The 23,895-nt window shown below is 38.9% G+C and overlaps 1 protein-coding gene across 2 annotated transcripts in view; it reads right to left on the bottom strand.

Annotated features, from left to right (window-relative positions):
* Positions 1-4,528: 4,528 nt before the first annotated feature.
* Positions 4,529-23,895, bottom strand: part of RPRD2 (regulation of nuclear pre-mRNA domain containing 2) — a 50,069-nt gene continuing 30,702 nt past the window's right edge. The window contains exons 3-11 of one of the 2 annotated variants that reach the window (XM_038382445.2): positions 19,328-19,428; positions 17,731-17,808; positions 16,287-16,339; positions 15,236-15,362; positions 13,450-13,625; positions 12,336-12,621; positions 11,660-11,920; positions 10,842-11,045; positions 4,529-9,901 (exon numbers count right to left, since the gene is read on the bottom strand). In XM_038382445.2, coding sequence (XP_038238373.1) covers positions 7,179-9,901; positions 10,842-11,045; positions 11,660-11,920; positions 12,336-12,621; positions 13,450-13,625; positions 15,236-15,362; positions 16,287-16,339; positions 17,731-17,808; positions 19,328-19,428 — 4,009 coding nt within the window. In that variant the 3' untranslated portion in view covers positions 4,529-7,178. The remainder of the gene's footprint in view (positions 9,902-10,841; positions 11,046-11,659; positions 11,921-12,335; positions 12,622-13,449; positions 13,626-15,235; positions 15,363-16,286; positions 16,340-17,730; positions 17,809-19,327; positions 19,429-23,895) is intronic. The other variant, XM_038382446.2, reaches the window with a different exon arrangement.

The raw sequence follows: 23,895 nt of genomic DNA, 5'->3' as shown, positions 1-23,895 counted from the left end.
CCAGGGGCCCCTTTGCTTTGGACATCAGGTTGCTAGATCCCAGTTGCCATTCAAGAAACTCCTAACCTCCAGTAATTTAGCAGGAGGGATACACCACATCTGTGCCTTGTTCCATCCCCAAAGCTCAGCTAGCTACACCACTAATTTTCAGCACATTCTTACAAGGGTGAGAGACAGGGCAGTTGCCTCCCTACCACATCATATCTTGGGACATGCCAAGGTCACCTCAAAAGGGCAAGCTCCCTCAATGTATTGCAGCTCAGCTGTCTACACAGGAATGGTGGGGGGTTTTCAAATCACTTAAATGCTTTATAATCCCATCTGAACACAGCAAAGATACCACGTGTCCAACCCATGGGACAAATGCATTCCCAACACAGCCTGGGGCTGCCCTTGTCTTCAATATGGTGGCTCAGCACATGGTCTTGGCACACATGAATGAAAGTAGAGAATTGTGCATGACCAGCAATCCCCAGGGGTTGCACTGATGTAAAGTGGGAAGAGGCTGGACGTACCTGCATCATTTTCAGCAAATTAAGAGAGCAGCTCTCAACTCCTGCCAAGTTGCTAAAACAGCCCTTAGGCTGGCATATGTTTGGATGCCCTGGCATAGGTTAAGAAGCACCTCACTGCAAGAGCAGACTGAAATGCAGCTGGAAATACAATCTCTATTTCGCAAGTCTGCAGTGGGGGGTGACCGTGTTGGTGGAAAATGGCATTACTTCTGATGCTAACTTGCCAAGCTATGCATAAATAAGCTGAATGGAAGCCTGCAGAAGAAAATCTTTAAGAAGGTTTAAAAATGTAAGCAGTTAGTTGATTAAAATGGAATTAAACAAGGATGGAGAATTTTGTTGCACTTCTACCCTGGGCTTCGTTATTGCTCGTAACACACAGCAGCCCACACTCAACCAAAACTCAAGGAACACCAACTGCAATTTAAGCAATTTTTCAAATACCCTGCCCAGTTTTCTCCATGCTGGGAAGTTCTCTTTACTCTGTGCACATTCAGAGCTGGGCTGAGCCTAAGGGATCATATCCCCTTGGAAGACTCTGACACTGCATTAGCTTCAAGAATGTGAGAGTGCTTAATGTGAAAACAATCTGCATCAGACACACTCAACACATGGGCCTCCAGTTATAGATTCTAAAGGTCTGCCTGCATCAGTGATAAGTAACAATACAGAAGAGGAATGCAGTGCCGGTGCTACTTCAAACTGCAGCTCTGCTCCGAAAAGTAACTAAGCGGGCATATTTATGGAACAGGTCTGCCCACCCCCCATATTCAGCACTATGCATAATCTTAGGTGACCTTGCAAAGCGCAAACAGCTTTCGGAGCGAGCTGCTGGATTTTATTCTTATTTATAAGCTCATACAGCAACTGCGAGTAGTTAACAATTCAGGACAAGACTTTTCCACTTGTGTCCCTCCCTACAGAATTTGGCCATTCATGGTTCTGACACAACAGTCCAGCAGAAACCAGCCTGACTTTCAGATCCGAGATGAAGTTTTCAGGGCTGCCCTTTAAAAAGCTCCACACCCTTCACTTGAAAATGAGAAAGATCTTTAAGTCACTGAAATGTAATATGGAACCCTACCAAAGTCAGTTTGAGGTAGGTCAGAGTAGAGGGAAGATAAAGAAAATATTTGCATGGCAGGACTCATCCGAAGAGCAGGGAGAGAGATTCAGGAACACCCACTGAGCTGGGGAGGAACCAAAGCCCCTCATGTTAGAGGAGGGTAGCAAGTGACCTGCTCTATATTAGTATATCCATAGTGTGACCTCTCTTGAAAACCTTGGAAAAGGCTTTGTGAAATCCTCTCAAGATGAGAATGGTATCAAAAGCAATGAGATGAAAAGGAGGGAAGGGAAATTGTCATTGGAGATGGACAAGGAGAGTAACTGCCCTTGGTTGGATGCTAAAGGGTGAGTGGATGCAATATCTCAATAAAATGACAAATTATACACTCACTAAGGCTGGCAGGTACAGAGTGCTGAGCAGGATCTGGAATATTTTTAATCTGATCAAGTTTTGCATGACACTGAGCTAATGAGAGGAACTTTTACAGTTCAGACGCACAGGGGGATTTAAGTTGTTAAGAGTCTACTACTTTAGATACTGAAAAAGCTATAAATAGGCTTACTGAATTCAGCAGTATTCTGCCTCAGTCACAAAAACCTTCAAAGACTTGGAGTTCCACATGAAAGACAGCACTAAATACAATAACCAGCATGTTTCCAAAATTGGGGGTGAGTATTCATTAGATTCACAGACACTGGATTAGAAGGGGCCTCTTGGCTTATTTTTGTATCGATTCCTAGAGGCCCATGAGTTCCACGTTTAATAGCGCCTTGCTCTTGAGACATTTGATAACCTTCCCTGAATAGTTATTCTACTATCTAAATGATCTTTACAAAATGACATGTGGACATAAGTTTAGATACAAAAAATTGTAGCTTGGAAAATAAAATAGGTTTCCTATTCTAGAAACAATTTCAAATAAATTGTTTATGTATGACTTTGAAGCACCCAAAAGCCAAATTACTACTACATTCTACTATTGTATCAGAATGCAGAATTTAGCAGGCTCTTCTTATTGTCCATATTAAGTGAAATGCAAAAGGTAGCCAATCAGCATAAATGGCAAAAAGTAAATTCAGTTTAAAATTCTTTCCATTTTGATAATCTAGGTTAGGCCAGCTAAAGCAATTTGTTAAAAATTAATGACTGTGCACCTCTCAAGTTATTAAAAATTATATACTCTTCAAATTGCTTCACATAATTGAATCTTGTGCTATGCAGATATAGACTGAAAGTGAGGTTCTAGCAGTAATCAGGGAGACCAGCTTCTCTCAAGGCTGTGCAGCCAGCTATTCCCATCCCCCAGCCAACAAAAAAGGACAGGAAGCGAAGACAACCCTGAAAATCAACATCATCACCCTTCAAAATTACATGACAGAACAGAAGAGTATGTACAAGAGGCCAGAAGCCAGTAAACTGGTGCAAAGATCTTACTCTTTTGAAAGGAAACCACACCAAGTAAAGTACACTTTATTAATATGCAATACAAAAATAAATGGGGGCAGGGGGAAGTGTTGTCTCAGCCCACAAGTATTGGTAGAATATTCCATTTTCTGTATTTTGCTCTGCAAGTTAACAGTAATTTCAGATTTGCCTCCAAACACCGCCTCTATGTAAAATTAAAAGAAACAGAACCATCTTCCAAGAACAGTTTTAAATTTCTTTCAGTCTTCAAAATGGTCACGGAGCCTGAGCTGCAGGCAGATTCTGGCAGATTCTTCCTTGTGTATGTTTGTGGGTTTTTTTTTTTTTTTTTTTTTAAAAGAGTTTAAAAAAAAAAAGGGTTAGGCCACACTAACCCTAAACTTGTAATTCAGCAAAGATGAAATAAAGCCTGGCTGTTGTTCTATACTGCAAAAAACTGATGTTCTCTCTTCAGCCCAATACTGTGGTCATTTTCACGGATCAGGCAATCTTACACCCCCTATACACTTAAATAGAGATTCCAGTTAAAAAAGAATATCAAAACATTAGAACTAGTTATTTTATTAAATGTATTAATACACATTTCAAAATGATCTGCAGTTTTATTGTCACTCCCTCTAATGCATGTTGCTTTCTCCACACGGAACACTTGAGAATATAAATCCAACATATCCAATTAATCTTAACAGGCACACAAAAAAAGCAGCCAATATTTACAGCAGTTTTGAAACAACAGCACTGCAGCTTATTTTTGAATAATTAATTTCAGGATATGATCATTTATTCTGCACGTTTTTTTTTTTAAAAATTACCATTATTCACATTATCTGAACAGGTTTCTCACACCTGAACAATGTTTTACAGGTAAAGAGTCTCTAAATGTATTTAGATCACAAAGTCAGCCACAGCTGTAGACCGGCCTCTCTGATATACAACGCACACCATAGCATATGTGGAATTTTTCCAAAGAGGCAGGTATGCATACTGTGTATCTGAGGGGACCGTAGAAATCTAAATGGTGCATATTCATAAGTCTGGTGACAAGAATAGCTGTACTACACTAGCAGAAGTCTAGAACAGGGATACATTTTAAGTGTTTATAACCTCTAGTAAAAGTTAATTCTACTGACTGCTGTTAAGCTGTACCAGTGTAATGTTTGGGTTGTCCTCTCTGTTTCTAGAACAGCTGGAGTGCACACTGAAGGCTGTCTGCAATTTGATTTTCTTCTTTATGAAGTTATGTCCTTCATGAGACACACTGTTTCATGCTTTATTTAAAAAATACATGTTTATTTCTTTTTCTTATAAGGTGAAATACAAAAGTTCAAGAACGGTGGGGAGTTTAAATCACAGACAGGAAAAAACGCCTTCATGTCCAGAAATAAGTTGTGTGGTTTCTACATATGTACACGTCTTCAGTTACTGTAGACAGTTTGTTTAAAGTAACAAGCACAGAATAAAATGAAAAACCTCAAACAAAAAACATCGAGCTTTCATCATTAAAATAGTTTTTTTTTTTCAATAAGTTTGTGTCTTTTTTTTTTTTAATCAGTCATTTTACTTTTCAAGTTACCCAAAAAGCCACCTCCAAAGAGCAAGGAAGCCACTCGCCAGGCATGTCAGATGGCATGGAGAGCAGTTCTTAGATGGTGTCACCATCTGATTTTAATAATTCCTTACTTCACCACTTTAAGCAAGAGCAGCAGAAACAATTCACATTCTTTTATTCTAGAGGGGATTTTTTTTTCTAGTCAATATTGGTTCCATTCTTACATCAGAACCTCCTGCGTTTTTTCACCCCCGGGTTTCCTCCAACGAAGTATCCTTAAGCTATGACTTCTCTGAAACTGTCCCTTCAAGCCACGATAGATATTAAAGCAATGGGATTGTGTAGTTTAGGTTACTGAAAGCTTCATTTAAAAATGTTCCAATAGAGCAAAGAAGTTGGGCTAAGCTATGCGTCATTTCCAACATACATCAAAAGCTGTGGAATTTTTTCAGTTTTCATGCTGGACATTAACATTAGATATTAAAATATATCCATGTCCTACAAGTCCTAAAATTTAAGAGCTGTATGGCTAGACTTTGGGCATACAATGAAATGAATGCTGAGCTAAGCATTCTTCCATCTTGGGTTGTTTTGTAGGTGAGCACGTTTATTCTCACTAATAAGAAATATGATCAGACATTCTGAGTGCTGGTGTATAGGGAACTGAGTTATATCATCTTACTTCATATCGCAGGATAAGCGAATTCTCACATCTTATTACGTAGTTTTCTTGCTTTATATCTTTACTGTTTTGTTTTTACCTTCTGAACATTTTGCTTAACTTACACGAGCTACCCTCACAGTAGTACTTTGGTGTGTTATCCATTCAATAATCATATTGGAGGTTCACTGAAAGGAGCTGTGGTGTCCAAAGAGAACAGAACTCAGAAGGAACAGAAAAGGAATAAATACTGTTTAAATTTAACCCAAAAGTTTAAAACACTCAATGTTTGCATGAATTACACATGCAGTTACTTTTTCAGGAATTCTGTTTAACTGAAACAGTCCACACAACAAGGTGCACCATTCCATGATGCTGCCTAAATACAGCCTCCCTACAGACCAGCAGCAGCGACGTCTGCTGATGACTGCAAAGTGAAGTGGAACGCACGTTTTTGTTCTAAGATTAGAAAACAGAGAAGGTTTTTATGCACTGGCACTATAACATCATTCCTTCTGTAAACCCAGGGCAATTCAATAAAATACACCCATACAACCTTCCAATTCACTTACTTGCGTATGCAAATATAATTATACATATTATATATATTAAACACACAGCCCAAGCACAAACAAATGCTCTGCCATTTTCTCATTTTGTAGTTATTTTTATAGATATTTTCCCATACCTTTATCAAACACTAGTATGTTGTATTCTACTCACTTAAAAAAAAAAATCAAATAAAGTAATTCCAACTCCACACAAAGTCCTCTATGCACAGGGCAGCAGAAGTGAGTTTATGAAAACATGTGAGAAGAGAGTTTAGGTACTGTTTTCACATTGCTGCATGCAGTTTCTCTCTCATCTTACATAGAACTATGTGCTTCAAACAAAGCACACGGAAAGGTGTGATTACACAAAGTGAAGAATACATGTAAGTCAATGATGCTCCCAGCAAAAAAGTAAATATTGTTTACTAGACCTGGCCTAGCTCTGTGATATAAGACAAGAAAGAAAAAATACGATGCAGCTTGTACATGCGAATGCAGGCGCGTTTCAAATATACACTGTATACATTAAATGTGTGTGTAAGCAGATTTGAGTTTACCACTAGCTACCTCCCTGCATCCACTTATTTCAAATGCATTACTTGATTTATATTCAGCAAAATAAAACCCTCTTAGCATGTTGAGGAAGGAAGCCAAGTTGGAGACAGGAAGTGCACATACTTTAGAGACTGTTTTCTGAAACCCAACTTGGGAGAAAAATTCAAGACCCTCAGTGGCAAAGCTGTCAACTGTGAAAAGCAGAGGTTTTTTCCTTTTGCATTTTGAGAAAGGAAGAAAAAGCAAATAGAAGGGCTGAAAAACTGACCATGTTAGTTGCCTACCCTTTCCCTATTCCTATCAGCAATATGGAAAACAGCAAGCAGCAAGATGTTCCAAGGCTTCATAGCAAGGGACCGACTGAGCAGATATCAGTGAAAAAAGTGACTGATTAACCTAACAAAAGGCACAAGGAAGGTTTAATATTTCTATCGCCACAGGGAAGGCTTTGAAAGCTTGGACCCTTTATCTTCCTTAATCAATAGTAGCAACAGAGTTCCTTCCCCCATCTCTATTTTTTTGACATGGGTTCGGAGGACTCATGAAGCAAAACAATTTGGTAATCAGCTAAAAATAACATCCCAACATCGCACATTCAATCATTTTTTACGACTACAAGTTTTATTTCAACGGCAATACTCTTCGGAAAATTGTTATTTTTTGTTAAAACATTTTGCTAGATTTATGCCAACTGGGTGGCTTAAAAAAATAAACAACCAAAAAAAGTACCAGAACATATTTAATTTAGAAAAATGTTATGGGGCTCTTTAAGGAAAAACAGAAGTGAAAGCACTACTTCCACTGCTCTCTAGAATATCCAAAATACCTTCACTTACAGAGATGCATGTCTGTTTCAGTACCTGGGAGGAAAGAACGGGCGTTTTGGTGCAAAGAATGGAGGGCCCCTTCCAAAAGGTGGCCGAGGCCTTTTTAAGCTCTGAAATGGTTCTCTGTTTATGAAAGGTTCCCTAGGCCTAAAGTCTGGTCGTGGGTTCCTAATCATCATTCCACTCCGGTTTACATTGTCTCTATGAGATGGGCCAATGGGAGGAACGCTATGGGATGGCCCAAGCTGATCTCTCGAAAGGGAAGTTAGGCCTATGTTTTCTCGAACCCGACCAAGGGGTGGACCACTGTGGTCTCGCTGAGGTGGGGCCACATGGTCCCTTGGTCCTGAATGCACATTAAAATGCTCTTTTATAGTTCCTTGATGAATAGTACCATGATCCTTGGAAAAAGTAACACCACCATGTTCCACGGTCAGGGGAGGGGCAGGAAATGGAATGCCACTGTGTTCCCCAGAAGGTGGCGGCGGGGTAGGGAATGGAACGCCACCATGTTCCACAGAGTGAGGTGGAGGGGGAGGAGTAGGAAATGGAACCCCGCTATGTTCCACAGAAGGTGGAGGAGGGGCAGCATGAGGCAATGAGAGTGGAGAGGATTTTTCTTTTGAAAAAGGATTAGTGTGATCCACTGATGACATGTGTGGAGGAACTGAGTGATCCCTAGGAAACAGGCTTCCATGATCCTTGGGTGGAGCAGATGGGGGCCCAGCAGGTGCACCAACTTGTTCCCTCTGAAAAGGAGTTCCATGCTCTATGGGAGGAGGTGGTATGTGACGCTCAAAGGCAGTGCTGAAATTATTTGTTCTGAAATTGTTTACACTCTCCTGAAATTGTGGCACGTGTTCTTTGTACTGTGTTTGAAAGCTGGCAATTCCACTGCCAGTACCCATGGTGGGCAGCTCAGTAGCACTTGAGGGCCCATTATCAAAAGCACTACCTGTATTACTTAGCTCAAACCAGCCTACTCTAGTTGCCTCTCGCCCGTGTCCTCTATTTCCTTTCCCAAGAACTCTTATAGATTCTACTGTCTGAATTGGTTCTCCTGACATTCCCCTATTGGATGCATTATGGTAACCCAGAGTTTCTATGGGGGCTCCTTTTTCTTCAGTGCTATCAGGCAAGTCTAAACAAGACGATGACACCCTAGTTTCTATACGATAGTGTTCCTCTTGCTGCTGCTGCTGCTCTCCTGTCGAAGTTCCAGCTTGGCTGAGACTAGATAGGCTAACCCCTTCATGTGAGCTACCTTTAGGAACCTGGCTAAAATGCTTTTCCTCAGAAGGCTTGCGAGATGCATTTTTAAGCATGTTCTTAAACTCAATTGTTGAAGTGGCAGAAATGGAAGAACCTAAAGATTTCTCCACACTGGATGTGGGTGGTCTACCAGCAGGATTTGAAAGAGTGTTTTGAGGAGAAAAGATTGATCTGTGAGGAAGTGAATGGGGAGAGTCTGGATACTGTTTCTGTGACAGGCCAGAATGTATCACAGATTTTGATAAATTATTATGATTGGAGTCTGGTGTGAAAAACACATCGTTCTTACTGGGTGAAGGGGAACCATCGGATCCAGAGTCATTCGCTCGTAGGCTGTAACTTCCATACATTCCAGAAGACGATGACAGCGGATCACAGCTCTCATTCTGATCAAGAATAGACCTCATAGACTGAGGAAAAGACGACTTCACACTAAACTCTTGTGCTCTTTGACTGTAACTAGAGAGAACTGGCTGGTATTCTGCAGTGTCGGAAAGCTTACTAGCTTTCAAAATGGATTTTGAAGGCTTCTTCTCCAGGTTCATGATGGCAGATGGTGGTGGCCCAGAATATTCAAAGTCACGATAATCTTCATCTTCTTGAAAAGATGTGTCTGGGTAAAACTTCTCCTGAGGGGAATCCATTAAAGAAGAAGGTATTTCCATATCAGACGATTGCTTGTACATGCTGGCTGGAGAATCCCTGCCAAGACCGAAAGGCCTATAGGCAGGCACAGAATTAGACAGTTCTTGGGGATATCCGTCATCTCTGCTCTGAGGAGGGGACCTTGTGCTACTGGGAGTAGAAGATCCAGGGCTTATAATCTTTGATAATAAAGACATAGTGTCAACATTGCTTGATGTTGGTTTATCCATCATCTCATCTTGGGTTGGCGTTCCACTTCGTTCATCACGGACTGGCGTTCCATCCACATTGTCCATAGAAGTGCTAGTAGGACCACGCTGAAAGTCAGATGAATGGCTTTCTGATGTGATGTTGGACCCTAAACTGCTTAAAATTGGAATATTCAAGTTTAGACCACTGAAACCAGGGTTTCCCTTTAAAAAATTGTGTATCTTCATTTCCAGGCTTGGAGAGGTGGGTTCTGACTCCAGCTTTGTTTTTGAAATCTCAGAGGACTGACTCAATGGGGTTTCTGTTGGTAAAAGGGAAGGACTGGTAGGATGGGTACTGGCAAATCCAAGGGAGTTTGTTGGTGGTTTAAAACTAGAACTTGAAAGCCCTGGGCTATGTCCAACAGGAGCCTTGTTAACCGAAGTTGAAGAAACCTCAGCAGTAGAAGAATTTGGAGAATAACCAATATTTTTGGACATAAAAGACTGAGTATTGGAAGGAACATTCCTCCCTTTCACGCAAGAAACAGTTGTATTGGCTGGTGATGCTGAAGTGCTCTGAGATGCCGTTTCACTTGATTGAGCTGTATTTCCAGCAACGCTTTGAAGTAAGGATGACAAACCTGGAGAAAAAAACAAACAAAAAAACCATTTTAATTAGATATTTTAAGAGGCAGAGTAACCTACAACCATTTCAACAGAAAACTCGTGCTAAGCCATCATCATGATCGATTTTGTAGGCAGAGAAGCTACAAACTTAAATTTTTGAAACCGACATCTGAGCCAACAAAATGGTTACACTGCCATCTCTACATATTATTAAATACTAATTACTTTGCATTCCCATAGTGCTTTTGATCTCAAATTGTTTTACCAATATAAATTATAACACACATCTAAACCACATTGGTATTATGTCCATGTTGCAGCTAGTTAAGCAGAACATCACTTCCATGTGTCTTAACCAAGATCATACGAGCAAGTAACAGAGAGAACCCCCTCTCCCAGAATCCTAGAGTCCTCTGCTCTAACAAACCCCATCCCAGAGCTAGGAAAAGAATCTAAATGGCACTCACTTGTGGGTCCCCTGCTCTGCTACATTTTTTCCATGCAACATAAGATTTTAGTAAACACATGCAATATAATTACTTGGCTAACTGGAAAGCCAGGGTGAAGTCCAGCAATTAAACATATTAACACTATTTACTTACTGTGCAACAACAACAAGATTTAGTCATAAAAGTTACAACTAAAAATGCAAATATAAAATGTTCCAGGATGGTATCCAACACCATCAGATTTTAAAAAGGTTTTTAAAAGATTAAACACACAGGAAAACACTCCCCGAATCTGTTGCAAAATTGACTTGCCCATACCAAATATACTACCTTGCAAAACGTAACTTAAATTTGGAAAAAGTGTTGCATACTACAAGCTAATTTCCTCACGGATAAACTCTTGTTTCAGGAGCACACAGCAGGATGCTTTAGTATTGATGCTGCCATCCAAATATAGATGCTAACTATTTATACTGTGCAAAAGAAGTGAATTTTAAATACTTACCTTGCAATGTTGGTGCAGTCTGGGTCTGGGTTTTGGAGAGAACTGACAAAATGCTTTCAGGAGTTATTTCAACTTTGGAAAGAATATTTGCTAACGGATTTGGAGGACCAGATGGAGTCCCCACAATAGGAGTCTTCAGGCCACTAGTAAGAGTCGTGGGGCTTGTTGGGGTTCCTGGGGAAGGTCTTGATGCAGGACTGACCCCTGAGGTGAAAACATTTGCTGCTCAGAAACACAAAATGCTACTTTCCAAGAGCAATGAAAACAGACAATAAATACACTGCTCATACATACTGCTTTGTTAAGGTAGGGTTTTCTGGCTAAAAATTTCAACTATTACTAATACCCGTAGAGTTGCAGTAAGGTGCAAGTGTAGACAAGACCCCCCCCTGAGGCAACCAGCATTTAACATGACACTGTTAAAAATGTCAGCAGCTGTGGAAACCTTGTCTACAACTAGCATGGCCGCCTTCACTACTGCAGTGTTAACAACAGTAGGAACCCTAGCACAGACACACTAAGATCACTATGGTGCATAGACTTGGGTAGCACCATGTCCTACTTTGAAACGCTACACTACAGATCGCCTTAAATCATTTAAAAGGAAGCACCTTTACAACTGATTTTGAGAGTGTGTTTAGTACCAATGTGTCACAGCTCTCCTGAAGTACAGACTGAATTACAATTCAATGTTTTAGTTCTGAAATGTTAAAGGAGCAAAAAAAGATCTGACCAAGAAAGTTATTGCTTGTACAATGCAGAATTCTGTCTCTGCTGAACAGCACCACTCAGTCACAACCTACAATTTAGACACCCACCTGTATTCTTCATTACAGAAGTTAAGCTGCTAAGAATGGAGCTGATCTTTGCTAGGTCAACGTTGGCAAGGTTTGGCAGACCAAGTGCTGGTGATGGAGGGACAGGCACTGTGCTCACTGTCTTGGGAGTTGGTGGAGTCTGAGCAGGAGTTGTTACCGCTGGTGTAGCAACAACTACTGTGGAGGGTGTTGCTTTTGGGACACTTTCAGTCTTTGCAGGTGCTGAAGAAGGAACAACCTGTTTCTCCTTCCTCTCCTCCACTAATTCAAATATAGAGAAAAAACATGGAATGTTCAATCTGCCTCACAGAATTCTTTTGGCCTAAGAGTTGCAGGCTTCTCAATGCATTCCAGGTTTAAAACAAATTAATGTAAAGGCTCAGAGGGAAAGCAATTGTTCACGCCCTTTACTGAACTGTTAGGGTGTGTAAGGACAGCCTCATGAAGAGAGGGTTTTTTATGCTTGTTTTTTAAGTTAGGAATATCTGGGTCTGACTTCCCTGTTTTTTGCTGGAGGACTGGCATAGTACTGGAGCTGCAGTATTCCCAGAACAAGGAAAGTTTCTCAACATCTTCTTGATTCTAAATGAGGTCTGGAAAAACTGTTTTGCCTAAAAAGTTTTGTGGATAGTATAAAACTATTAGCCCATTTTACTGCTACTTCCACAGAACGTACCAATAATTTTAGAAGTGTCATCTTCCACATCAGACAGTTCCATGTCCTCCACATCCCGATTATCTGCCACAGGTTCCGGAGATACAGACTTCTCACTTTCCACTGCTGGAGACTGGATGTCGTCCTCTTCCCCCATTCCCTGGAAAGGGGACTCAGAGCCAGTTGGAGATGGGGCATCCATACTTGGAGAAGGGACAGGAGACTCTTCTGGATCAGGAAGAGTTGCTTTCAATTGATCCAATTTTTTCTTTAGATTGCTCACTCTATTGGCAAATGTTTTATAAGCCTAACACACAAAAAAAGGATATTTAGCTTAGTGTCCTTTATAAAGGAAAAATAACAAACCTTTGAACCATTTCTATAGTATTAATAGCAGCATATTCAACTCCCCGATCATCTCTGCCTCTGCAGTAAGTATTTCGCTTTTCAGTATGGCTTGTAGAGCAAAAACCTCAGAAGGGATATTAATGTGACTACTTTTTCCATTTAGTTAATGCTTTTGTAATGCCATAAACTATCATGTTTGATACAATGCTTCAAGAAATGAGGAAAAACTTCAGTACCCAAAGGTCACTCTCAGATCTAGATTACCAACAAAGGTGTTCAGCTTCTTGAAGTTAACTTTACACTCAGCATAACAAATGAATCTTTTCTTTTTTCCCATGCCGAGAATTTGCAAAACATATGAGAAAAATGGTAGGTCAAATTATGAGCTCCTATCAACCTTAACAGCATCTAATTATCTCATTAGTTGACCATCATCTCTGCTCTCCTTTTAAACCATTTGTGTTATAATCTCACACAATTTCTACTTCATTCATTAGTACACTGAGATTTTATCACTCATTTTTCTAGTAAAGAGTTTAACAAATGCAGATAAACCTCGATTATCTGCATGACTCAGACATTTTGGAAATCTGGACTAAATAATCAGAGTTTATCTTCATTAATACAAATCCCCAAATATTAGCTGAATTACAACATTAAAATGGCTTGATGATTTAGTAGATTTCTATAATCCACAACCATATCAGTTTGTATTCTGCATTATGTCCTCTTATTAGTAATGCTGTACCAATAAGATATTTGCTATTGGGGAAAACTTTGCACTTACATTTGCTACCACCTTGACTTCCTTATATTGTGCTTCATAAAAGATACCAGCATTCTCAAGCACTTCAATTAGTGAGGGGCCATTTTTCACCTGCTTGTCTAAACCATTTACAAATTCTTCTAACTTTGAACTCGCTTCTTCAAATTCTTTGGAGAACTTTTTTCCTCCTGTTTTGTCTGAAAGAGATAATATTAAAGACAAATCACATTACCTCCCCTGGAATAAACAGAGCTCTTCACTCACACACACACAAATATTCAGTAAGTTGGTACATGCACTTCATAGTTTTTAGCAGATAACTAGTGTAATAATTGGTAATGAAGTCATGTAAAGGCAAGGCAACTAGCAGTCTGTATTCTTTGGTTTTCAAGCCAGTGATTAGTAATAACATCTCACGTGGATTTAAAAAAAAACAAAACCCCCCCACATTCTACATGCATGTGGGGCCACTAGAATTAGCCTTTTGAAATTCTACTCTTCCAATCATCTAGGGTCAGTAGTTTTGATCTGTTTAGAGGGGCAAGAAAACATTCAGTTTTCTTTCACCATTACATTGGTAGGACTATGTTTATGGGCTGCTACATTTTTATGACAATTTTGAAAGGCTGCAGTAACTGGATACCAGCTACTTTTAAAGCAATTCAATTTTACAATGAAATTTCCTATTCATTTGGGCAATGAAACTAAATTTGTTTACTTCCTTGTAACATTATTTCCAATCAAGTTTACATAGCTTCCTAAATCTTAAATTATTACAGCTTTATTGAAGAACTAAGCAGCTAATTATTAAATCTGTAATGTTAAGTTATGGACTACTGAACACTAAGAAATCCATGCATTCTGAAACACATACTCTGTTCTGAGGATAGCCCTGTAACAAACAAATCCTGGTCATCTACAGTTTGTACTTTGTACTTGCCAGCAGCTGTTGTACATATAGGGACAGATTTACAAAGGTATTAGGTGTCTAAAGCGTCAGATGGGCATTTTTGAAAATCTCACTAGGTGCCTATTTGCAACTTTGGACACTTAAATAAATATCTTTGTAAATCTAGTCCATGGCTCTTATCTCCACACAGGTTATGTACTAAACTGATGAAGTGTTCCATCCCCTTCTCCTAGCCAGACTACAAAGTATGGCAGCCTACTTTGGGTATCTTCAGTTACTCCTTTAGCTCAAGCAGTAGAGATGTGCTTTTGGTGCTCAAGCTCCCAGGTTCAATCTCACAGTTTAAGTTGTTACTACATCTTGAGGACAAGTGCTCTTAAGTTCTGTACTTCAGACTGTTAAGGGCACGATGTGTATTTTTAAGTTATTTGAAAAATAAAAACATTCAATACGTGCATTGGGAGAACTACATTTTTAATTAAAAACAACTGTAGAAGGATTACAAGATCTACTTACACACGAAAACAAGATATTGGGAGACTATGTACATTAGGAGGCAGTTGATGTGCTCATGACTGAAATCAGATAAATTTCTGTCCTGTGACTTATGAAATACTACAGTGACAGCTAAAAAATTTGGGGTATCAGTATTGCTGTAATGTACTGGATCACTAAAGTAGAATACTGCAGTACTGCATTTTTTAAATAAAAGGAGCTGATACCTCTGAAAATGTGTTAATTGTGCTTTGACATCATTTAGCATTCTACAATCTGAAATTCATTAGAGAATAAGGCAGAAATCTAACCTGTGATGTAAAAGAGCCCATGAATTACTAAAACTACTGATACATTTTTGTTTCCTTTGATAATATGACTGACAGAATACATAACTTGTACCTTTTAAGCATTTAAGTGTTTCAGTGCTGCATACATCCACCCTCATGGTGGAAAGCTGCTTCTCTTTCAGTTCTATCTGGTCTTCTGAACGCTTATATAACAACAATTCATCAACAAGGGATTGGGGCTGAAAAACAAGAACAGCATCCTCATCACATTCTGCAGAAGAGAAGCCCTAACTTTGCAACGATAACATTATGGACCTGTTTTTAAGTAACAAATAAATATTCCATTGAAAAGTTGTCTCTGTATCAAAGCAGATACTTTTGTAATATTCTGGAATAAATTAATTCAGAGAAACATACAGTTTAAATTCATAACAAATGGAAGTGAAATGAACATGGTGATGATCAGAACTCTACGTCTAGTAAAGAGGAGAAAGATTTGCCGGCATGGAGCGTGGGGAAAAAAACTTACACTGTCAACTGACAGAGCTGTACAAACAAAAGCCTTAGTGCAAATCCAGTTATACTGGCAAAAAATCCATTTGCCAGTGTAGCTAATTCCATTCATGGAACCGTTCTAAGCTATAGCAGCAAAATAACTTTTGCAGTATAAGCTGCATCTCCACTACAGGGTTTGCAAGTATAAATCTATAAATACTTAAGTGTAGACAAGGCCCTAGTAAGTGCTCCTATATTTAAACATACATTAAAACAATGGGCAATCATATAATCAAACACATTGGCTACAAAAGCGACAGCAGTTCACTCTTAGCAAAAAGGCAAACTGCTTTCTTGCAGAAGATAATTCTAAATGGTGTGAAAGAATTAACTGCCTTTACTAACTACCTCCAATCCCTAGCTCTATTTCCATGCCCTGTTTTTAAATAGCACCTGCATGCATGATGCTTTACAGAACAGGCTGCAGCCCTGCAGAGCTTGCAGCCTCAGGGCATTGTGGGCACTATACAATAATGAAAAATCAACACTGAGGGCCACAGCTTCAACACAAGCCCCAATGACTCTTGGATATAAACAAACTAGTCATGTAACTACAGTCCAAGGACAGAGGTTAATATGCAAAAGAGGTTTTCACTTGCTAAACTTACTCTGAATTCAGCAACAATCTTCGACTTTAGAGCAACTTTTGGATTTGTGGATGCTGTTGGTATAAAAATGTGTAAAGAAATTAAGATATCAATTACAAGGATTAAGTAGAACCAACACTCAGAACTGCCTGCAATCAAAATTCAGAAGAGACTGTTCTCTTTCAAAAACCTTTTAAACACATTTCTATGCAAAACATACACAGGCTGCCATTTTATTGTATTTCCCCATCCACACAGATGTCATTCAACGTTCTATCTGCCTTTCAAACACATTAGAAAGCACAGAGCTATGATTCAGAAGCCAACAAGTTAGACTGTAGAGTTCCTGTATTATATATGCACTACATAAACAGTTACTGTGAAAGCCTTTTCCAGTTCTATTGTATATAAATGTTCTTGTAATGGTTCATTCACTAATCTTGAGTGCTAGTTTAAAATTCTCTGAAGAGTTCCTGAACTCCAGACATAGAAAACTGACCCTCTGAGTTTAGTATTTCCTTGGGATGATAGATCACTTACTCCTTTACTTGAATTAACCAGTCTCTCTCCTAAAGATTTCCCTGCCCTTACAATTATGTTCTAATATCTCATTTAGAGATTGAGAAACTGAGGAGAAAAAATATGGAATCACATTTCATGAGATCTAAATCCATTTGTTACTAAAAAATAGCAAAGAAATGTACAATAAGATGATCACATACGAAATGCTAACTCCCTTGTCCACTTTTGTTCTAGAAAATGTTTTTCTATATGTATTTTGTGGCCGAATTCTTTCTGGTAATCCAAGATTCCAACCCTCCTGCCCCCTTTTATTGTCCTCCTAGTCCAATAGTGTCAACATTCACACAGAGTGGCATGTGTCAAGTTTTACATCTAATATTCCATCATCTTGCTTTCTTGCCAACTCAAGGATTTTCCATATTACAGTTATTGCAAGGTTAGAGACTGATACATTAGAAACGTGGTTCCAGCTAGCAAGCTGTACTCCTGATAGTTTTAAATGATGATTCATTAACTGCACTGCTTCACTGTAAGTATTCCATTTATCCTATAATCTAGTTTGCTGTTGAAGATGTATTCCTGAACTTGAAGGGAATGTCCACCATGTTTCACTGTTGCCAATGTACATGGTTATCATGTCTGTCTTCTCTTCATCTCTGAATATTCTAACGCCAGTTTCCAAGAAGTTCCACCAGATCTTTTCTCTACTGTTCATAACTTTTGCTCTTAAAATTTTATTCACATTTCATTCCTTAAAAAGTGATTTTCTAGCAGCAACTCCTTGGTGTTTTACACATGTCAGTAAGGAACTTCACAAGTCTGGAAGGCACATGCTTGCTCATACTTTAGGCCAGGTACTTTGCCAGTTTTGCACTAGTCTTTCTTCTGTTCCTCAAGAAGGCATTTTTAATATTAGTTCAGGTAGTTCACATTGTTTCCTTACTTTGAGATTTCTTCCACGGCTTATTCGGTTGTTTGTTCAGATTTTCTTTCAGCTGCTTCTGAGTTTTGAAAGTGGTACCTGGAAAACATTTCATTTTTTGCAGTCTGGCATTATGGGATTCCTTTAAAGGTCTCTGGTTTTGGTGTCATATGGTTGCATGGTAAAAGATTAACAGAAATTTGTTTTAAAATCCACAAACCAACTTTCCTAGATGAGCTGTTGAATGCCCAAGACAAACTAAGTTTACTCAGGAATACAGCAACTTCTATGAAGGTCATTCTATTTTTAAAGCAAGTTTCTGTTCACCTTTAAAAGAACAGAGGATTCAGCAATCACAGAGAGTGACACAATTTGCTTTTTAAACTCTTAGACAATGACTTATTTATGACTGGCCCAAAAAAAGCAAATAGGAAAACATAACACATTTCAGGAGAAATAGTAAGGTATGTTGTTTGGTAGTTTAAATGAGCTATTACTTACCTAAAGTCTATATTAAAAAAACATGCATCCAACTGAAAAGTTTCTTGCAAAACAGTGTAATTAGAAATATTTACTAAATCAAATTTAGAAGTGAGCTGGATTTTTTTTTAAAATTACGAAAGCTGTACGAGATTCCAAATCATTAACAGAATACATAGATTTCACTTTTAAAGATTTGTAATGTTCAACTGAAAGTCTTTTCATTCACCAAGAAGCAAGTACAGTGTTTTGTATTTCTCAAGTAACAATTACTGACCCACAATCACATAAAGCCACATCTAAACCAGCAACAGAAAAGCAGTTTTCACTGTCAACAATATAATCAGGGAAAACAGAATCATGCACTCATCTCCTTCACAATCAGAAAACAGATTTTCCATTATTTAGTTTTAATGTGCATGTTGCTTTCAGTTAATATTTGGAATCTCGGGATTTTTTAAAAATATATTTACATGAGTGTCTGAGGACTTTTAAACTATTCCATACCCTAGTTAGTGTTTCCATATTTTTTTTCAAATATGGTAGATGTTTTACCGATAACATTCAACCTTATTACTATAATCTACAGAGAGAAAATGGAAGAGATTATTTTTACTCTGCCCTGTTCTTCCCAGATGGAATTTTAGTATCAACTGAAGTTTTAGATGTAAAGTCGGAATGTCCCAAAACCTCAAGGTAAAGGGGAAGAGCCAAGGACACAAATTCCATACAGTTAACAACTAGCTTCTGTGTAGGCATGATGCTCAGAACTCCTTTAGGATGAAGAGTCACCTTAAACATAATATAAATTTTCTATCAACTAGTACAATTGCAATTTACACCCTAGGTAAAAATTAAAGGATTTAGTATTGACTTTATTTAAATGGAAGAATTGTCCAACAAATAATTAATCGCAAAGCTCATTCATATTAACCTACTAGCTTTTTTATTAATTCCTGCAAATGCAGAAAGAGCAATGTATGCATTTAAGCAGTGATTAATGAATGATTAATGAATGTTTTATTTTATTAATGATTAATGAATGTTAATTTTTTTTTTTACTTCAGACTATTTAACTACTACAAGCACATACTAAATTAGCTTATATGTTAAGAAAGGCAAAAGATAAAGGACTTACTTAAAGCTTCTTTTAGTGCCACAATGGTTTCTTCAGGGTATACATTTCTGTCTTCCCAGATTTTAAAGATTCTTTCTATAGATTTAGAGACTGATGGATCCCTGAAAAGAAGGGCATAAAATATTAGTGTGTTTTAACTGTATAAATTTCCATTATTCTGCAATGGAAAACTATATGCTAGAAGTGTAATCCCAGTGCTAAAGAAAAGCAAATTTCTAAAAGGTCTTTGAAATATGTCAGTCTGTCTGTAGGAAAGCCCCAATTCAACAAGATACCTAAGCACACAGGTGACTTTACGCATGAGTAGTCACATTTAAGTCGAAGGAGCTATTCTTATGCTTAAAATTATGCATGTGCTGAACTTGGGTTAGAGAGGTTAGCTCACAGAAAACTAGCAATTCTATCCTGAACAAGATAAGGTACTGTCCACATGGGAAAACTGCCTGACATAGCTATTATGGAATAATTCCCCCTGAGGACACACTATTCTGGAATAAAACTGACTTATGGAATAATGAATTACTCTGCTCACAAAATAGAGTAAAAATTCCAGAATAAAATCACTTTTAATCCAAAAATAGTGTCCACATGGGAGTTATTCCAGAATAGTTAAATTACATCAGAACAGTAATTCTGGAATAGCTATACCAGTCAATTCTCTCCATGTAGGCACGGTCTGGTACTACTATACTCTAGAGCAGTGCTATTCAAAGTGGTGGTCCGCGGATCAGTGCCGGTCTGCGAGCCATCAGCTGCTGGTCTGCGGGCACATTGGAAAAAAAAATTGTCGGTCTCCCACATCAGATAGCTTGAGAAGCACTGCTCTAGAGAACTCTAGTCTCAGATCACATAGCCTCCTTTCTGTGCCTCTAAGAACCAGTCAGTTTTGGAGATTTTGCAGTTCCACCTATCAGGAACACTGACGTAAGTGGGTAGACATTTTACCACCATCTCACAAGATCAATTCTTTCTCAAGCCAACTGTCTTATCTTGGAAACTTAATTAAAAGGGTAAATTGATAGGAAAGTGAAATAACCTACCTACCCACAAATAACTACACTCAAAGTATACAGATACCACACCTGAGTTAAATTCACACAATTCTCACTATTTAAGTTGTCTCATGGTATCTCTTGTACCTGCAGCAGAATCAGAACAGTCTGGGCAAAAATACAGTCAAATGTAAAATTGAAAGAAAATCCTACTATGCAAATTGAAACAAACAAAAATAAAAGACATTGTAAAATAGACAATTAGAAGATTTTAGGGAGCTTTTAGTGTCCCTTAAAATTGACACCTTCCCATTTCTCATAAATGTAAAGGCCAATATTTTAAGATTCAGGTTCAAATTCTGCTGTCAAAAGTACGCCAGGGGCATTTGTTACTTCAATAAAAGCCCCATTTAAGTATCCAAGGGCTGAAGTGGATACTTAATCCAGATCTTGAAAAATCTACTCCCTCAGGGTGAGTGGAAACCTTTCCCAGCTGAGTACCACCAACTTCTGCAGAACAGCGCGCTCTCTCTCTTTAAATTAAGTTTTGTGGCCCTTACAATTGAAAAGACAACTTTCCAAATATGAACAAAATATTAATCTAAATCAGCAGACACACACCTCCAAGGCCTCTGCTACTGCTCAGGCCTTCCCAAATTGCAAGCAGACTGACATTAACTGTTTCACAGAGGCTTTCCAAAACTCTGTGGGCCACAGTGAAATTGCCAAGTATAGGCTAAATTTCTTTCTGCTGCTGTTTGCGGGAGTTTAGAGAAGCTGCATAAATATATGTAGGCACTGGAGCTGTTAAGCAGGGAGAAGAAACTAAAATACAAGAGGCTGGTGAGGGACAGATTAACAAAGATTCACACCAACATGCTTGCAAAAGCTAGAGGAGTTCGGGGGGGGGGGGGGAAGGAGCGGAAGAAGACTAAGAAGAAATGCATCTTCTCCTTTCCAGCAGCAAGAGAGCTCGGAGGGGTAGGCGTCAAATTTCAGATACCTTATTAGTCAGAGGTCACAGAAATAATCCAAGCAGTCTCCTCTTTCCCAGAAGCTTTGGAGGGAGAGGGGATTGGCTTGGTTTTCCACCTGGGATGCTGGGGCCCTTCAGTTTAACCATCTGGTTATTGTATTTGGTAAATTTTTCTAGGAGATGGGCATGGATGGGTGAGATCAATGGGATAAATTTAAGTAGTAGTATTTCCAACACGCTGGGGGAGAAAAGGGACAGAAAAAAATATAGGGAGGGAGTTAAAGAATAACTACTTCGGCAAAGAGAAAGATATAAAGAGGTGATGAAGAAAGACAGAAAACAGACCCTTTAAATAACTGAAGAAAGGCTACACCAGTATCTATTTTAAGATGGAAAGAGTGGAGTGAAGCTCAGAAGGGAAAGAAGGGAACTCAAAAGATAGGTAGAGTAAATTACATTTCTAAAAATGTACTAAATAAACTAATATGTTACAATTAAATACAGCACACAAACAAAGCACATAGCTGTTATGTTCCCTTCAATGACAGTAGAGATGGCTTGGAGGCCTAGGTATTTTTCTCTAAGGCTAGTAGGCTAAGTCTTCTGGCTAAAGTACTGAGTAATTTTTTGTAAGCCTTAAAAGTTGTCCTCTCAGTGACCAAACTGAGATAGCAGGAAAATGATTAATACTGACAGAATTTGCACTTTAAAGAAAAGTATCTGAGATTATCTTAATTTACAGGAGGCATTTTAAGCAGGCTTTCAAAGACAAAAAGAAGAACTCCACTTTTTTCTCAGATTCATGAACAGTGATTTCTTTAAATTATGCAAAAAGAAAAGGAGTACTTGTGGCACCTTAGAGACTAACAAATTTATTTGAGCATAAGCTTTCGTGAGCTACAGCTCACTTCATCGGATGCATGTGAGCTGTAGCTCACGAAAGCTTATGCTCTAATAAATTTGTTAGTCTCTAAGGTGCCACAAGTACTCCTTTTCTTTTTGCGAATACAGACTAACACGGCTGCTACTCTGAAACCTTTAAATTATGTTCAGCTTTCGAGAGAATATAGTTTTTAGCAGTGAGAACACGTCAGACAAAACTTATTAGAGATGGCTTAATATATCGACTCTGCTTCTTCAACAATGACATTGTGACAGATTCCACATCGATATCAAGAACTATCAATTGATTCAATATGATCTGGCTTAACCTGGTCAGGAATCCAATGTTAACATTTAACAAAAATAAAGTCACAGATTTGTCAAGGCCCTAAGAAGTTTAGGAGGTCTGGGCCCTCCTCTGTGAGCACAGGAGGGACAAGAATTGGGAGCTTGAAGCCATGTGAAAGGTATAAAATTGCTCTCACAAACAATACTGAGATTTATTTTCTGCAAATTCTCTACACCAGAGAGAAAAATAGGAATTAACTTTAAATGTTAATGGCTTCTCAAGATCCATCCTGAAGCTGTGGTGCGGGCTGGGACTAGACAGCACTCTCTAGGGCTATATACAGACAAACTTGAAACAACACAGCCAGAAATAAAAATCCCTCCCCACCCCGCACAATTCCTTGAATCAATACAAAAACGCAGGGATAAACATAGAATTCCAGAAACAACATGGGGAAAAGAAAAACAAGTAGTAGAACCTAGTCATCAGTCATTAGCCACTACAGGGAGTACTATTCCTTTCAAAGTAACCTTAATTAAAGATCATGTACACAGGCTTCAATGACGAAACAGTAAGAAACCTCAAGTGGCAGCATACGAACCTAGGGCCTGTTCAGCACCTACGTAAAAGCAATTACCCTAGAGAATTTGAGAGATGACAATAATAAACTGCCTAACTGGAAATACAAACTAATATCAAAGGAACCTTAGAGGTACTTCGCACCACAGCATCTCTCAAAGCTCATTGTATGTCAGTTAAATCCTACACTCATTACAGAAGTCAACCCACCTCATATTTTAAGATACTCTGCCAGGCAAAACTCTGGCGAAAGGAGTAGCATGGGACACAGTCTATTCAACTGAACAGGAGTAAAAGTTAACCTACCGCCCTTGGACACTGTAACTCCGGGTATTGTCTACACTATGAAATTAGGTCGAATTTATAGAAGCCGATTTTTAGGAAGCGATTTTATACAGTCAATCACGTGTGTCCCCACTAAGCGCATTAAGTCGGAGGAGTGCGTCCACAGTACCGTGGCTAGCGTCGACTTTCGGAGCGTTGCACTGTGGGTAGCTACCCCACAGTTCCCGCAGTCTCCGCTGCCCATTAGAATTCTGGGTTGAGCTCCCAAAGCCTGATGGGGCAAAAACATTGTCGCGGGTGGTTTTGGGTACATGTCATCAGTTGCCCCTCCCTCCATGAAACAATGGCAGACAATCGTTTCGTGCCTTTTCCGTGAAGACGCCATACTGCTGTCAGCAGACGGTGCAGTAAGACTGCTAACCATTGTCGTTATCCACTGCTTCCGCTGCAACTCTGCTCTTCTGCTGCCATGAATCCACCTCACACGTCCTCTCATCATTCTGTATAAATACTTATTCTCATGGCATCTATCATCATCCACAGCTTCCGCTGCAACTCTGCTCTC

This window comes from Dermochelys coriacea, chromosome 24 (genome assembly GCF_009764565.3).
Source record: "Dermochelys coriacea isolate rDerCor1 chromosome 24, rDerCor1.pri.v4, whole genome shotgun sequence".
Lineage (NCBI taxonomy): Eukaryota > Metazoa > Chordata > Testudines > Dermochelyidae > Dermochelys > Dermochelys coriacea.
This window is presented reverse-complemented; position numbering and strand designations above follow the sequence as displayed.